At 44.1% G+C, this 15,821-nt stretch overlaps 1 protein-coding gene across 5 annotated transcripts; it reads right to left on the reverse strand.

Moving 5' to 3' along the window:
- Window positions 1-2,573: 2,573 nt before the first annotated feature.
- LOC143284611 (glutathione S-transferase 3-like) lies at window positions 2,574-9,508 on the reverse strand. 5 transcript variants are annotated; one of them, XM_076591449.1, is made up of 6 exons: window positions 9,464-9,508; window positions 7,751-7,934; window positions 6,726-6,818; window positions 5,213-5,331; window positions 3,760-3,864; window positions 2,574-3,406 (listed from the first exon to the last, which is right to left on the reverse strand). In XM_076591449.1, exons 1-6 carry the CDS (start codon window positions 9,491-9,493, stop codon window positions 3,242-3,244), a joined length of 696 nt encoding a protein of 231 aa, XP_076447564.1. In that variant the 5' UTR covers window positions 9,494-9,508; the 3' UTR covers window positions 2,574-3,241. The 5 variants fall into 5 exon arrangements, with proteins under 5 accessions (XP_076447564.1, XP_076447566.1, XP_076447569.1 ...); XM_076591451.1 differs by having other exon boundaries at window positions 9,376-9,485; XM_076591454.1 differs by lacking the exon at window positions 9,464-9,508 and adding an exon at window positions 9,119-9,252.
- Window positions 9,509-15,821: the final 6,313 nt, after the last annotated feature.

A 15,821-nucleotide genomic window follows, 5' to 3' on the forward strand; every position in this document is an offset into this window, starting at 1 on the left:
CCACCTGTAAAAGTGTATTACCTGCGTATAAAAGGACCAATAATTGTGCATTATTACAACAAACGAATGTTCATTTTCTAGTGAGTTCATAATCTTTTTCTTTTCGTTCAAAAGCAGAAGGCGTTAGATTTACACTCAGGTGAGAACTACACCCACTGATGACTCGGCCACACCAGTTTGATAAAGGGCAGGTGGAGCTGAGGAAGAATGGCCACTTGTGCAGGGGTCAGGTGCTGGTTATCTCTGGTGTCGTAAGAGGGGAGCGAGGGAGAATGCCAATGCCAACATTTTATCTACAGCAAGCCGTAGCCCCTCATGAAGAGGTGGCGAAAAAATACTGATTCATCGCTACACAAATATAAGACACCCAACAAGCAAAACCACAACAATACAGGTTACGTACAGTTGACAGAACGAATCTGAAACACCTTATATATATGACAGACAGTCAGTTGTGTCCAACTATGACCATCAGAACAGCAGAGGAGGCAACTGCTGTTCCGACTATTTGGAACCATTGATAATACAGCTCTCACTTTGCTGTTGGCCCAAATGTAATCTTATGTCAATCTGTGATATAAGCCGAGTGTTGGGCCTAGAAACACCTTATAAGGTGTCTACAAATACATGGCAACTCGTTTGGCAACAACCTCCTTCACAGAGGCCAGTAGCAATATAGAACTGAACACAGAAGGGTGTCTGCGCAAAATTTCTGTGAGGTCAACTGGTCTCTGATATCATCCATGGCACAGCAACAAAACACGGTGTGTATTTCGCTCCCACGCGCATCTCACACAATGGGCAATTACATTCACTTTCAGTATGCTGTCGACAACGTAACCGATGAACAGTAACATCAGACAAATTGAATATAATTGAGGAGATGATAATTTATCGTTATCTTATCTGTCATTATAGATTTCAAATGTTTATTCATTTTCATTGAGGCGAATGTTGCAACACAGTGAGCGAGAGTCTTCTGATGTGTGTCATCCACTTGACAACGTGGCGTGCGTTTTCTGTCAGGTTTCTGATATATAAAGCATTTAAACTTAGAGAAAACTGTAACTATGTCATGAACTATTGTTTCTCTTTTCTAGTACTGTTTGTTGAAATTTAATTTTGTTTTTGAATATTCAATGGTATTTGTTCACTTACCCCTTCAAAAGAGGACATGCCTCATGAAAAAAAAAATTCACATTCTGAGAGAGACAGAGAGAGGGGGGGGGTGGGGGGCAGGAGGGGGGGCAGTGGTGAAAGAGGGAGAGGAGGAAAGAAGACCAATGGGAGAGACCATCTCGCGCTGGTAGACAGACACGTGCATAGTCAGCCACCTGCTCACTCAGTGCTTACACATACATAAACAAACATACACCTACACGCACTTGCACACACTCACATACATACACGCACGCGTGTACACACACACACACACACACACACACACACAGAGCGAGACTCACAGAGAGTGTTGAAGCACCAACATGTTACCCAACACTTTGACAAAAAACGATAAACGGGCAAGAACAGACGCTCAGCAATATTGTGTCAGACACGCTTACACAACACATGATCATATCAGATAACAGGTCGCGTCGTGTGAGAACAAGGTGTGCTTCCCAGTGGAGGGGGGCGGGGCGGGGGGTGGGGGGGGAGGTACACAATCTCTGCTTGTGCAAACTGAACGTGACAGCCTGGGCTAACTTTCGGAAATTCCTTCCTCCACACACCTGCTGTAATAAACTAGGGCAATTAATTTGTTAGCTGGTTGGTTAGTTTGTTACCATGCTAATTAGTTCGTTAGCGAGACAGCCAGTTAGGAAGCGAGTAAGTTAGCTCGTTTTTTTTATTCTTTTCTTAAGGGGTGGGTGGGTGGGGGGTATTGGATGGGTGGGGTTCGTTATTGTTGAGAAATTTAACGGTTGTCAGTAAAATCCCTATCAATAGGAGAGAGAGACATATAGTGGGAAATGGGGGTGGGGGAGGGGGTGCATGGGAGGTAAGAAAGAGAGCAACAGATTATTACAAGTATTTCATAAACTAGGCACGGTATGCCTACCTGTTAAACACACACAAACACACACACAACACACACACACAACAAAACAAACCAAACAAACCTAGATAAACTTTGGTGGGTAGACAGGTGAGGTCTTATTTACGTGCCTGTGGATTCGTATTTCCCTTGAACAAGGAAACCTTCACAAGCCCCACATGTTTGACAACTTGACCGTAAAGGCGTAAGCCAGGAAGTTGGTTTAGCTCCAACCGTTTCGTTTTTCGCTTGGACTCAACTCGAATGCCTTAGAAAATGTACACTGGTGTTTTCGCAAGCGAATTCCTTTTTCTGTCCATTCTTTTTTCCACCCATCTCCCCCTACTATCAACACACACACACACACACACACAATGTCCAGCTGTAGTTACTTCTGGTCACACACACACACACACACTCACTCACAAAAGCACGTATACGCATGTACACACACACACACACTCGTAAAAGCAAGTGCACACACACACACACACACACACACACACACACACAACTGAAATAGATGGAAATGCATTCAAAAGCTTTCCCAAGATTTATTTTCAGTACCAAAACGGGGAAATAATGACAGAATAATGTAGGTGATGTATACATGGGCTACAACCACAAAATCACAGAGGATACACAGTATTGTTCCGTTCACCAGAGACCAATAGTTAAACAGTCAGCGAACAATATCATGCCAGAACAAGCAAGAAGACGCCTTATATATCACAACTCAACATAAAATGACATGATGCGCAAGTAGGACATTGGTTAATGTCACATTTGATGGACAGTGTTCGGCACTGACTCTGAGTAAGTTCTTTGGGAAAAATGATTTTCTGTTTGATCTCTTTGGCTCTGAAACAGATTGACGTCCTTTGTTTTCTTACTTCCGTTGTAGCGATTTTTCTTTGTTTTTCAACCATCATCACTGTCCTGTCATCTTCGTTATCTTCTAATTTGTCTTCCTCTTTCTTCTTTATCACTGCTTTCCTCATCGTCATCTTTTTGTTCCTCCTCCTGTGCTTGTAGCTGTTATTCTGTCCAGAAAAAAAATTCTGGGTAAACTTCATCTGCCAGTTCCGATTTTAGCCTTTTACAAAACTCTTTATTTCCTTCTGAATATTAAAAAAAGGAAAAAAAAGAAAAGAAAGAAAAATGTTAGGGTACTTTTGTCTTTTCGCTTTGTTGCCTTCTCAGAGTTTACATGATGGACTTGGGTCTGCTGGCCAGGTAGTCCTTGAGGGCAGGAAAGACCTTGACGTTCTGCACCAACTTCTGCAGAAGGGGAAAGCTCTTCAGCGCTTCCGGGCTGAGGCTCAACATCGTCTCCAGAACGTCGTAAAGGTACATGTCCGCCATCGTCACCTGCGTTACAGTGTAACAGTGTTACAGACAGTGTTGCAGTGTCACAGAGTGTTACAGACTGTAATTGAAAGTGTTACAGTATAATTGTTACAGTGTTAGAGACAGCATAAATGACAGTGTTACAGTGTAACAGAGTGTTACAGATAATATAAATGACAGTGTAACAGTGTTACAATGTAACGGTGTTACAAACAGTGTCAGGAGGTTGGGGTATGAAGGTGTCAGGATTATGACCACTATCGACACCACCACCACCACCACCACCATCATCACCATCATCATCACCACCATCGTTGTCATCGTCACCATCATCATCACAATCATCATCACCATCATAACAGTTCCCAACTCACAGAGCTGCCCACAAACAGTCCCTTGTCTCCGTTCTCAGCCAGCAGAGCCTCAAAGTAGCCCAGGTAGCGGGGGAACATGTCAATCCACTTCTGTTTGAATTCCTCCTGAAAGCAGAAAACCGGCACAGGAAAGTGACTGAGGAAGACAGAAGAAAGGAAAGTTGGAAATCGAAGAAAGAGAAAGGTGCAGGAAATGGAAAGGAAGAAAAGAAGGAATGATAAAGACATTATGAAGGGAAAGAAGACAAACAGAAAGAAAAAAAGACAGAAAAGAAAGACCATTAAAAATTGGAGCACACGAAAAAAAACTCAACCCCCCAAAAAAAACAACAACAACAACAACAAAAAACACACACAAAAAAAAAAAAAACACAATGACAACGACACTAAAAGGAGGAAAAGGAAAGATAAAAGAGTGAAAGCAAGAAGAGGAACAGGAGGAAGACATCACATGGGATGGGAACAAACGGAGAAAGAAGAAGAAATATATGTAACAATGAAGAAGAGCATTTGTGGAGGAAGACAAGGCGAGAGGCAGACGCAGACCATGACTATGACATCATTTTCTTCAGTATGTTGCAGTCCACCTGGTCATGATGAAACAGATGAAGAATACGGCGACGATGATGACAACAGCGAAGACGGCGATTAAGATGAAGACAACGACAATATATAGCTTCTCCAATTCACCATTCTGAGAGAGCATGCTGGGAGAAAATGATGAGTGTAGCCTCGTCCTCGAGTTTAACATCGTCTTCGCTTCCTCATGAATATTCAAAGCCTGGTCCAAGCGCGGTGCGCATACGCGTGACAATCTTCTTTTTTTTTTTAATTCCTCGAAGACAGGAGGGCAGGGGGTGGTTAAGCAAAAAAATCTGCTGAAGCATTTATATACTCCATCTTTCCTTTGTGTCAGCAAGCTGCCGCTCTCTCCCCCCACTCCTCCCTCACCACCGCCACTTACTGCTCAGACGGAAGAGGGAGACTTACAAAGGACCTGAACACACGGTTTCTGGCACAGATAAAAAAAAAAGAATCGTCTAGATCATACTACTGCTCATTACCAGATAAACACACAGACAAGTAAACGGACAGGCAGCCAGGTAGAGAGACCCAAACAGACAGACCGTCTGATGATTGAAACGTACTATTTTTTTTGTTGTAAAATGTTCTTACTTTATCTTAAAATGTAATATTTTCTTACCGGAATGTTTTCGTTTTACATGACAACTGAAGGGTGCATTGTGATCAGGGAAGGACGAGGAAGTTACTGATTATTATTATTATCATTATTATCATTTATTTAAAAAAAAACAACACTTTTTTGCTGTGATATTTGTTGACGAGCATTTGAATAAGCCGGGGAAAAAAATCTGTTTTAACTGCTAGCTGAAGCAGACAATGAAGTGAATGTTTTGAACCGAATTGAATCAACAGATCTGGGGCATCTCACCTTTTTGTCTGCATCTTTCTCCAACACCCAGTTTCTGCAGTGAGGGACCCTCAGATCCTCCCCAAGGTGGATCACCTCATCTATCTTCAGGGCGTCCTCGTCTGTTGTCCCGTAGAACCCTGCAAAAAACAAACAAACAGGCGTATGGCCGCACACACATCTACATGGCATTGATAAAAGAGGAACGGTGGGTGGGTGTGTGGACGTAAACAGGAGGGAAATGGTGGAATCAGGTAAGATGATTTACATCGATTTGTGTTGGTGTTTTTTCCCCTCCTTTGATGTCCTACTGGAACCTCCAAATACATGGCCAGCCACCCCCCTCCCCCCGGGAAATAGACATGGCTTTACGCACATTAGGTAGTAAGAACCCCCCTCTCCCACCTCTCTAAGGCCTACACAGAGGTATAAGGGGAACGAAGGGATCAAATAGATATTTTTTATGCATTTCTCTCTCTCTGAAAATAAAAAAGTTACAATCTCTCTCTCTCTCTCCTCTCCCGCTACCTATCTATCAATCTATTTATTTGTCTATCTATCTATCTGTCTATCCGTCTATCTATCTATCTGCCTATCTATCTATTTGTCTACCTACCTACTTCCTACCAACCTATCTGTCTATCTGTCTGTCTGTCTATCTACCTATCTTTCTATTTGTCTGTCTGTCTACCTTTCTATCTATCTATCTGTATACATATTAGAGTTCGACAAACAAGTTGCACGAAAGGTCCGGCTTTGTTGCCTTGATGACAGAGAGACGTGTTCTGCAATGCTGCCGCTGTCCCACTGCACCGCTTTCGTTCTAATGATGCACGTGAGTAGACATTCTAAAATGTAGTTTAAAACTACGACATTATCAAAATCTACATAAAACACCCTGTGGACAAGCTAGTGTATGGACATACACACACATACGCAGCAGCAGTTCGCATCCATGTTGAGGTTAAAATCCAGCGTCAGTTCTGCACGACGAAGAGACTACAATTATTGCTGCACGTGCAGCATGCACTTGAAATCTTTCCAGTGCTATCCCTCCACAGCACCCCACCTGTTCAAACTGCCCATCACAAAAACATGCACACATACATACCTATGGCTAACCCCCCACATATATACATATATAGGTAATTACACACACACACACGCACGCACACACACACACACACACACATATATATATATATATATATATATATATACAAAGGGTGATAGAGAGATCGAACGAGCGATAGAGAGAGTGAGAGAGGGATAGATTGAAAGATAAGTGTGTGTGCGTGCGTGTGTGTGTGTGTTCGTGGGCGTGTATGTGTCTCTGTGTGTCTGTGTGTTGTTTCAGTACATGATACCGTTATATCAAGTGCCACTTTGTATGCAATAGCAAAAAAACAAAACAAAAAACAAAACAAAAACAAACAAACAAACAAAAAAACAACAAAAACACGAACACAATATGCCGCATTTTTTACAGGTTCCCATCCAACATGGTGATGCTGCACTGTGTGTGTGGACTCACCAAACTTCCTGGCAAAGTAGGCAGCAATGGCCTTACTTTGCCCGTGCTTCCTGCCCTGGTAGATGACGTAAGGAAGCTGCCCATACGGTGTTTCTGCAATGCAACAGTTCTGTTTACAGAGAGACTTGTGGACTGTTCTGTGTGGGTCCTTTAAAATGAGCAACGAATGAAGAAGACTGAATGAGTGGAGGCGAAGTAAATAGCAAGTTAAAGTGGGTTGGTGCTGACACAGTTTTCCCTCTCCTGCACAGCTGGTTTAGACAGAAGTGTACTGCTGCTCAGCTGGTTTGTACAGTGAGCGAGCACTGCACCTCTGGCGATGAAAGGGTTAAGGAGGGGCTGGACTGAGAGTGGAGACAGGTGGGGGCGGTGAGGGAGGGTGAGGGAGGGGTGCAGGTGGAAGAAAGAAAGGGGGGGGGGGAGGGAGATGTGAATGGAGAAACTGAAGAGAATGTGTGAGGTTTAAAGGAGAGAGAGAAAGAGAGGAGGTGATGATGATGATGATGATGTAAATTAGAGAGAGAGAGAGAGAGAGAGAGGAGGTGATGATGATGATGATGTAAATCTTAGAATAACCTGAAGTATCTTCAAATTTTAATAAATCTCAAATTGAGAAAAAGAAAACAAAAATGGAAAAAGCAGACAAGTATAAAAGATGTAACCCGATAACCAGGTCATACTGATAAATTAAAATAAATTAAAAACAAAACAAGCAGGGATAAACAAAAACAAAACAGCTGGCAATATCCACATGTTCATTCCATTCATTTTCGTTCCGAAGACGGAAAAAGTTGCAGAGCTTCAAAGAACACTGTAATATATACTCTACGTTTCTTCCCCTCTCGAATGACGTGAAGAAAACCAGTTAGAGAGTGGAGGGGAAGGGTAGTAGACTATTATATCACAATGTTATTAATCAGTTTATAACTTTTCCAGCCTTATAAACGGAGGAGTACAGGGAAGAAATGTGGATATTGCCGAACAGCTGGCTACCCGTATCAAAGCCATGGAGACTCATTTCTTACCTTTCTTAGCCTCAGCGTCCCACTTGTCTATCTGGATCCGAACATCTTCAAACTTCTGGCCCGCAGCCACCAGGACCATGCGGATTATCTCCCCTCTGGCTCGGGCATTGAAGTAGAAAAGCTTGATGTCCGCCATGTTGGTAGTCTCGGGGTTATGGCGATACTTCTTTTTCTTGGCAGAAACCTTGAAAGAATCGAAAACAGTGACTTGCATGCATGGGGGACAAAGTTTATATGAGTTGAAAGAATCCAGCGTTATAATAATATCATAGACTTAAGGTAAGCACAAACGAACAGAGGGGTATAAAAGGTGTTTGACTGACATGATTTTGTACTATAAAGACTTACGTTTCTGATGTCCGATATTTCTAAATAATAACATTAATTGCTTGTTAATACAACGCCTTCTGTCAAAACAATAATGCTCAATGTACATCACTTACGTATATTGTGATAAAAACAGTCACATAGAACCACAATAATATACTAAACAACTTTTTACCATGATTCACCCAATAACTCCAGCACTCCATTTCTCAGCAACTTCAGTTGCCGATACATATGATAATGATTTAAAAAAAAAAAAAATCCGAAACAGCCTTTATGACAGTCCCATTTCTATAAGCACATCACCTCCCTAAATGCGTGCACATCACACACAGTAGCCCCCAGCCTCATTTACCTTTCTCTGTCACGATCTAAATAGCCACCCACATCCTCAATACGCCAAAAAAAAACACTCAACAGCTCAGTCTCAGGTCAACGAACGTGCAGACCTACAAGTAACCGAATCCAGCCCCTTCGTGTGTATACCGCATGCAGAAGATCATGTATGCACGTAAAAGATCCCGTAATTCGTGTCAACATTCGGTGGGTTATTGAAACAAGAACATAATAAAAAATAAAAATAAAAAATAAAAAAGAGAGAGAAAAAAAACCCCACGAAAACGGAGTAAGGTTGCCTAGGTGGTGGGGTAAAAGACAAACAGCCAAACACTTGAACGTTCACGTAAACGGTTACGCGCACGAGCGCGCGTGTGTGTGTGTGTGTGTGACTGAAACCTGACTGAATGAAACTGGAAACGAATGATGAGCGCCCAAAGGCAGCTCTCAGTTGGCACCACCTAGCCCGTTGCGCAGATAACTCCGTGTTTGTAAAGCGCTTTGAGCAAAGTATCAATGTGACCATGTATCCATGCCATCATCATGAGCATTGTCACTGTTGTAAAGTCGACAAGGTGAAAGTGTCTTTGCTTTTTTTCTGGCCTTCCCATACTTAACACTCAACATCTACCTGTAGTTAACACGCACTCTGGCTTGTGACACTGGAAAACAACGCAACACGCATGCCACTCACTATATACCGACCCTTCACTGAACGTTGAGACTGGCGACGAACAACCTTGACCTACATAACTGAGGTGTGCGTGTGTGTGTGTGCGTGAGCGCGCGTGTGTGTATGGCGTGCGTGCGTTGTTATGTGTGTATGTGTGATTGATCTTTCAACTCTGTGTGCGAGTGTTTGACATTTGTTTTTCATTTTCATCTCTATCAATGTACATCTGTCACCAAGTCCATAATTAGTGTTTGTGTGTGTGTGTGTACGCGACGCCTTGAAAACCCACCTCTTGAAAAACGCTTATTCATCGTGGAATGAAACTGTCGCGGCAACAGCCTGTGTCACAGATAGGCAGTGATATCTTCTCACATTACCTGGCTTGTGTTGGTGTGCACTGATAACATGGAAGGCTCTGCTGCACTGTCCACAGAGCTGCACTGTTCACAGAGCTGCACTGTCCTGTGTGACAGAGTAGTGACGGGAGAATGAGGACAGTTGGGTCAACTTGACTCCTCGAATACATTGATTTGCGTCTGTTTTTTTTCTTCTGTGTGTGTGTGTGTGTGTGTGCGTGTGCGTGCGTGCATGTGTGTGTACGTGCGCGTGTGTGTGTTCCTTCCCTCATAGTCAGCTCAGGTTTCGTGCATGTAGATCTAGCCAAGCACTCTGCTGGCTTAAATACTGTTTCACACACAAGCTGTATAGCAGACGCCTTTTTTGCAACAAACGTGCAGGTCTTCAACAACTCGCGCAGAATGCATGACGCCATTCCGAATTGTAAATACAAAGCCCCGTTTAATCAACTGCTCCTAAACATTTATTAAACCAAGTCTCTGTATCATTCACTGTAATATTATATTTGTTGTGCTTACACACACACTTTAATCAGTTAGAAGCAGATTTGATTTTAGTTTAATCCCCCGTCAGTGTAAAGATTTCAACTAACCCTAAGCTTACGTCATTTTGTATTCTCGTCACATATAATGTTACAGTTTACAATTTTGTATGTGACTGCTGTTAGAAACTAAAACCACGCCATTATAGTGTTTGGATGAGAACAGATCAAGCATTTCGAAATTACGAAGTTGATTTTCATTGTCAACACTTAACGACATTCACTGCACAGCTAGGCTAGCTTGACGGCTTTGACTGAGGTGAAAACTGTGGTTCTGACACACCATATTTAATTAAATATCTCTTTTGTCAGTTAAGTAAACAACAAGTATTATATACTGGCAGAATTGTTGCAATTCCATCTTTAACTCTATTCCATTTGTCTTTGCCTATGTTAAACTGATTCAACGCAGTTTGTAATTTTCAGCGACAAGGTCGCTAAAACTGACCCTTTTCAGGTGACTTAAATAAAGATAATAAATTCATCTTAAATAATCAACACTAAATTTTATAATCATTAGAAAGTTGGTGTTGGGATGTTTCTTTTGCGACCAGTCTGACGTAAATGGGTTCAGATACTGAGGACACTGGCATTTATACCCAGTCAGGGAAATCAGTGTTGTTTCTTAAGTAGAAGCACACAACACACACACACGAAGTGCAAGGCTGAGACAAATGACAACGAGAAAGACGGGATCTCATTATGATTGTAATGCTCAGAGGCCAGTGCAGAGTCAGATGGTGACAAAGCAAAACGGCACACGCGGCAGGGGCAGTTCAATGACACGCTCCATTTGTCACCAAGCGTGCAAGCATCAGTGCAGTGGCATGCAGGCACGAACGTTCACCTGCCCTCACCCAAAACGCACAATTAACCAATTCTAGCTGGTGTTCAGACGAAGGTTCATACCCCATCTTCTGTTCTTTGTGCATCCAGGAGTGTGTGTGTGTGTGTGTGTGTGTGTGTGTGTGTGCATGTATCACATGAACCTGTTGTAATTGTGAGTCATCAGATGTCTTATCGGAGGAATTATGTTTTTGAATTGAGGCTCTTGTGATGAAGTACTACACTACACTAAACTACACTACACTACACTACCCAACACTACACCACACCACTATACCACAACACACTACACTACACCACACCACACTTCACTACACCACACCACACCACACAACACAACACTACACTATTCCACAATACACTACATCACACCCCACCACACAACACTGCACCCCACTACACCACACCACACTACACTACACTTTACCACACCACACCACACTACACTACAAAACATTACACTACACCACACCACACTACACTACACTACACCACACCATACTACACTCAGTACACTGGCTATACTACATTACTCTACAAACACACACACACACACACAATCACCCACCCACCCCCACCACCACACCACACACATACACACATCACCCTTCCCCCCACCACACACCACACACACACATATCACCCACCACACACACACACACACACACACACACACATCACCCACCTACCCCCCACCACACCACACACACACACATATCACCCACCACACACACACACACACAGGATGGCGTTGCGTTGTGACAACGTGCTATTCCAGTGGAAGCACAAAAGCCGAAAATTAATGTGCTTTGACAGGAGAGAAATTCAAACAGATGCACTACAGATAAAAGTAGAATGTTATACAGGCAGGCGTGTTGATAGGTCAACACAGTCTACTACTCTACTACCATAACTGGAGGGGTGGGGGGGATAAGTTTCTATTAACATAACTTGAAAGTATATATCTGACATAGTATATATGCGGATTACCACGTCAGAATTTCCGACAATATCCCTCTGTCAGGTCAGGAAGGTCTTCTTCTTTTTCTTCTGCGTTCGTGGGCTGCAACTCCCACGTTCACTCGTATGCACACGAGTGGGCTTTTACGTGTACGACCGTTTTTACCCCTCCATGTAGGCAGCCATACTCCGTTTTCGGGGGTGTCAGGAAGGTCAATTCTGTACATTCTTCTGTCGTCCCCCTACCCTCCTAGCATCTCCGGGATCGGGAGCCAGAGGCAAAAGGGATCATGTGACCTCAGTCTGTACCCCAGAGTGTTGGCAGCGGTGGTGGAGAGAGGGAGAGAGAGACAGCCGGAGAGAGAGCATGAATGATTGTGAAAGAATTTCTATTTCATACACGGGAGATACTTTCCTCTATTTCCTTCTTTACAGCACATCATTAGGCTACTGGGGGAAAAAACCTAGAAAAGCCACACGACTGTATGGATTTCAAACCTAAATTTGAATGCATGACTCTGAGGGAAAACAATGCCCTAAGCCCCCAAAGAGAGAGAGAGAGAGGGAGAGAGAGAGAGAGGGGAGGGAGAAGACCAGGAGGGAGGGAGATAGGGAAGGGGGTTGACAGTTGAGGTGTGTTTAAACAGTTCAGTATTCTAATCAGGTGGTTAAGAGCGACACGCTGCCGACCTGGTTGTCTGGCCAGGTCACCCTGACCCTGTCCTGACCTCCACTGACGCCCCCCCCCCGCCCTCACCCCATAACTCCTGGCCCTCCAACCATCCCTCGGCACCCCCCCCCCCCACCTGCCAACCCCACCCCCACTTCACGCTCGTTCCTCCTTGCAGAGAGCCAGACCTGCGTTTTTCCTCTCCTTAACCCACCCGCTTCTACACACAGTCACACACACACGCTCTCACACTCGCGTGCACACACACACACACACACACACACACACACACACACACACACGTGCGTACATGACTGTAATAGTAATAATAACAATGATAATGATAATGATAACAATGATAATAATAATGATAGCAATATACACATACATACATACATACACACATACGTACATACATATATATATATATATATATATATTTATATTTATATATTTTTTTTATTGTACAAGTACTGCTCAAAGCGCGTGTTCAGACACAAATGCAGAAGGCCAATTTTACCATCAACGCCCCACATTCAAGTGTGATTCAGGGAACACTGATAAAAACCAGACGGTACACATCTGCATTGACGTCAAGATAATTCACAGCACAACAATCTCAACAGACATTGACGAAATATCCAGAGCTGCGTCCGAGGTGTATACTTCAGACAAAACATCGGGGTCACCCTCACTCGTCTGTTACAGTTTCTGTTTCTCAAGTAGGCGTCACTTTGTTCGGACAAATCCATACACGCCACACCACATCTGCGAGGCAGATACCTGACCAGCAGCGTAACCCAACGCGTTTAGTCAGGCCTCGAGTGTACGCATCTCTCTCTCTCTCTCTCTCTCTCTCTCTCTCTCTCTATATATATATATATATATAGAGAGAGAGAGAGAGAGAGAGAGAGAGATAATTAGACAGATAGGTAGATGGATATGACATATGTATATATATTTTTTGTATTTGTATTTCTTTTTATCACATCAGATTTCTCTGTGTGAAATTCGGGCTGCTCTCCCCAGGGAGAGCGCGTCGCTATACTACAGCGCCACCCATTTTTTTGTATTTTTTCCTGAGTGTAGTTTTATTTTTGTTCTCTATCGAAGTGGATTTTTCTACAGAATTTTGCCAGAAACAACCCGTTTTGTTGCCGTGGGTTCTTTTACGTGCGCTAAATGCATGCTGCACACGGGACCTCGGTTTATCGTCTCAACCGAATGACTAGCGTCCAGATCACCACTCAAGGTCTAGTGGAGGGGGAGAAAATATCGGCAGCTGAACCGTGATTCGAACCAGCGCACTCAGATTCTCTCGCTTCCAAGGCGTACGCGTTACCTCTAGGCCATCACTCCACACACACACACACACACACACACACACACACACACACACACACATATATATATATATATATATATATATATAGAGAGAGAGAGAGAGAGAGAGAGAGAGAGAGAGAGAGAGAGAGATTTGTGAGAGTGGATTTCTTCTACAAAATTTTGCCAAAGTCAACACTTCCGTTGCCATTGGTTCTTTTCCAGTGCGCCAAGTGAGCCGCTGCACACGAGACCTCAGTTTATCGTCTAGAATGACTAGCCGATCAGTTTGATTTTTCCAGTCAATCTTGGGAGAAAGGGCGAGAGCGGGATTCGAACCAAGACCATAACGGACTCTCAGTATTGGCAGGACGAGCGTCTTAACCATTTTCCACCTTCATGACCTATACTTTCCACTCATCAAAAAACAACAAAACCCGCTCCGGAATCCAAAAACATGTTGGAGAACATGTCCCCTTTTTTTTTTTTTTTATCCCCCACCCCATCTCCCCTAAACCCTCAACCCTCCCACACCTTCCTCCACCTCCCTATCCTCCCCATGAATCCCATGTTCCCCTCACTCTTTTCCCCAGTCCAGAAAAAGTAGGTCATGAGCACCGTGAGGAAGCCCCATATAAACCAACAGACAGTCCTGAGCACCGTGAGGAAGCCCCATATAAACCAACAGACAGTCCTGAGCACCGTGAGGAAGGAAGCCCCATATAAACCAACAGACAGTCCTGAGCACCGTGAGGAAGGAAGCCCCATATAAACCAACAGACAGTCCTGAGCATCGTGAGGAAGCCCCATATAAACCAACAGACAGTCCTGAGCATCGTGAGGAAGCCCCATATAAACCAACAGACAGTTCTGAGCACTGTGAGGAAGCCCCATATAAACCAACAGACAGTCCTGAGCACCGTGAGGAAGGAAGCCCCATATAAACCAACACACAGTCCTGAGCACCGTGGGGAAGCCCCATAAAAGCCGAGCCCTACAGGCAGGATTTTCCCCGTGGGCCCCAATGCCCACCGGCCCTCAGTATGTCCGTCCTGTCCTGACCCACAGCCCAGCACAGTGAATTATTGATCAGCTGTCTGTCCACGCCGCTCCATGATGAAGGGGCTGTATGTTGGTTCGTCCTGGGTGGAGATGGGAGGGAGGGTAGGATGTGTGTGTGTGTGTGTGTGTGTGTGTGTGTGTGTGTGCGTGCGTGCGTGCGTGCGTGCGTGCGTGTGTGTGTGTGTGTGTGTTTGTGCTTCGTGGGAGGGTGGGGTATACATGTGAGCGTGTGTGTGTGTCTGCGCGCGCGCGTGTCTGTGCTAAGACTGGAGGGCCGTGTACAGCATGCACCTAGCACACATAGTACAATACTGGAGGGCCGTGTACAGCATGCACTTAGCACACATAGTACAATACTGGAGGGCCGTGTACAGCATGCACTTAGCACACAGTACAATACTGGAGAGCAGTGTACAGCGTGATGCACTCAGCAGAGAAAGATAACCGGTAGTCAAATTTCAACCAGTCGCTGTCTCTCTAGCCACATAGGCGACCAGATGACGATTGTGACATGCAGAGTATCAGATCTCCTGGAACATTTCACGCTCACAGATCACACACACGCGCGCACACACACACACACACACACACACACACACTGCAGAAATAGATGTGGATTCAAAGAATACTGACAAAGGATGAAATGGAGTGTTTCTCAAAGCATGTGAGTGAAGACTATGTGAACTATAACGGACTTAAAGAAAGAGGTCAGCAAGTCATCGTGAGCCGGTGTGCACACAGCCACCATCACGTGGGAACGAACTGTCGCGCTTGCTTCGGTACTTATCAAGCGCGCATGTACTCACACAGTGGTAGGCCTGCACTCACTGAGGGCACACTGACAGTCCATCCAGACGCTCAAACACCCACCCCACACACGCACAGACATTAAGAAGGATACACGCATTTGCTGTTCAGAAAAAAAAGAAAGAAAGAAGAAACGAAATGACCAACATCTGCACAGCAGTAATTATAT

The sequence above is a fragment of the Babylonia areolata genome, chromosome 8 (assembly GCF_041734735.1).
Source record: "Babylonia areolata isolate BAREFJ2019XMU chromosome 8, ASM4173473v1, whole genome shotgun sequence".
Lineage (NCBI taxonomy): Eukaryota > Metazoa > Mollusca > Gastropoda > Neogastropoda > Buccinidae > Babylonia > Babylonia areolata.

Coding starts and splice junctions, on each gene's coding strand:
- LOC143284611 (XM_076591449.1), bottom strand. CDS start 9,493: ATGTTATCAGTGCACACCAACACAAGCCAG. Junction 7,935..9,463: donor TGCACACCAACACAAGCCAG/GTAATGTGAGAA, acceptor GATTCTTTCAAG/GTTTCTGCCAAGAAAAAGAA. Junction 3,407..3,759: donor GACTGTTTGTGGGCAGCTCT/GTGAGTTGGGAA, acceptor ACTGTAACGCAG/GTGACGATGGCGGACATGTA.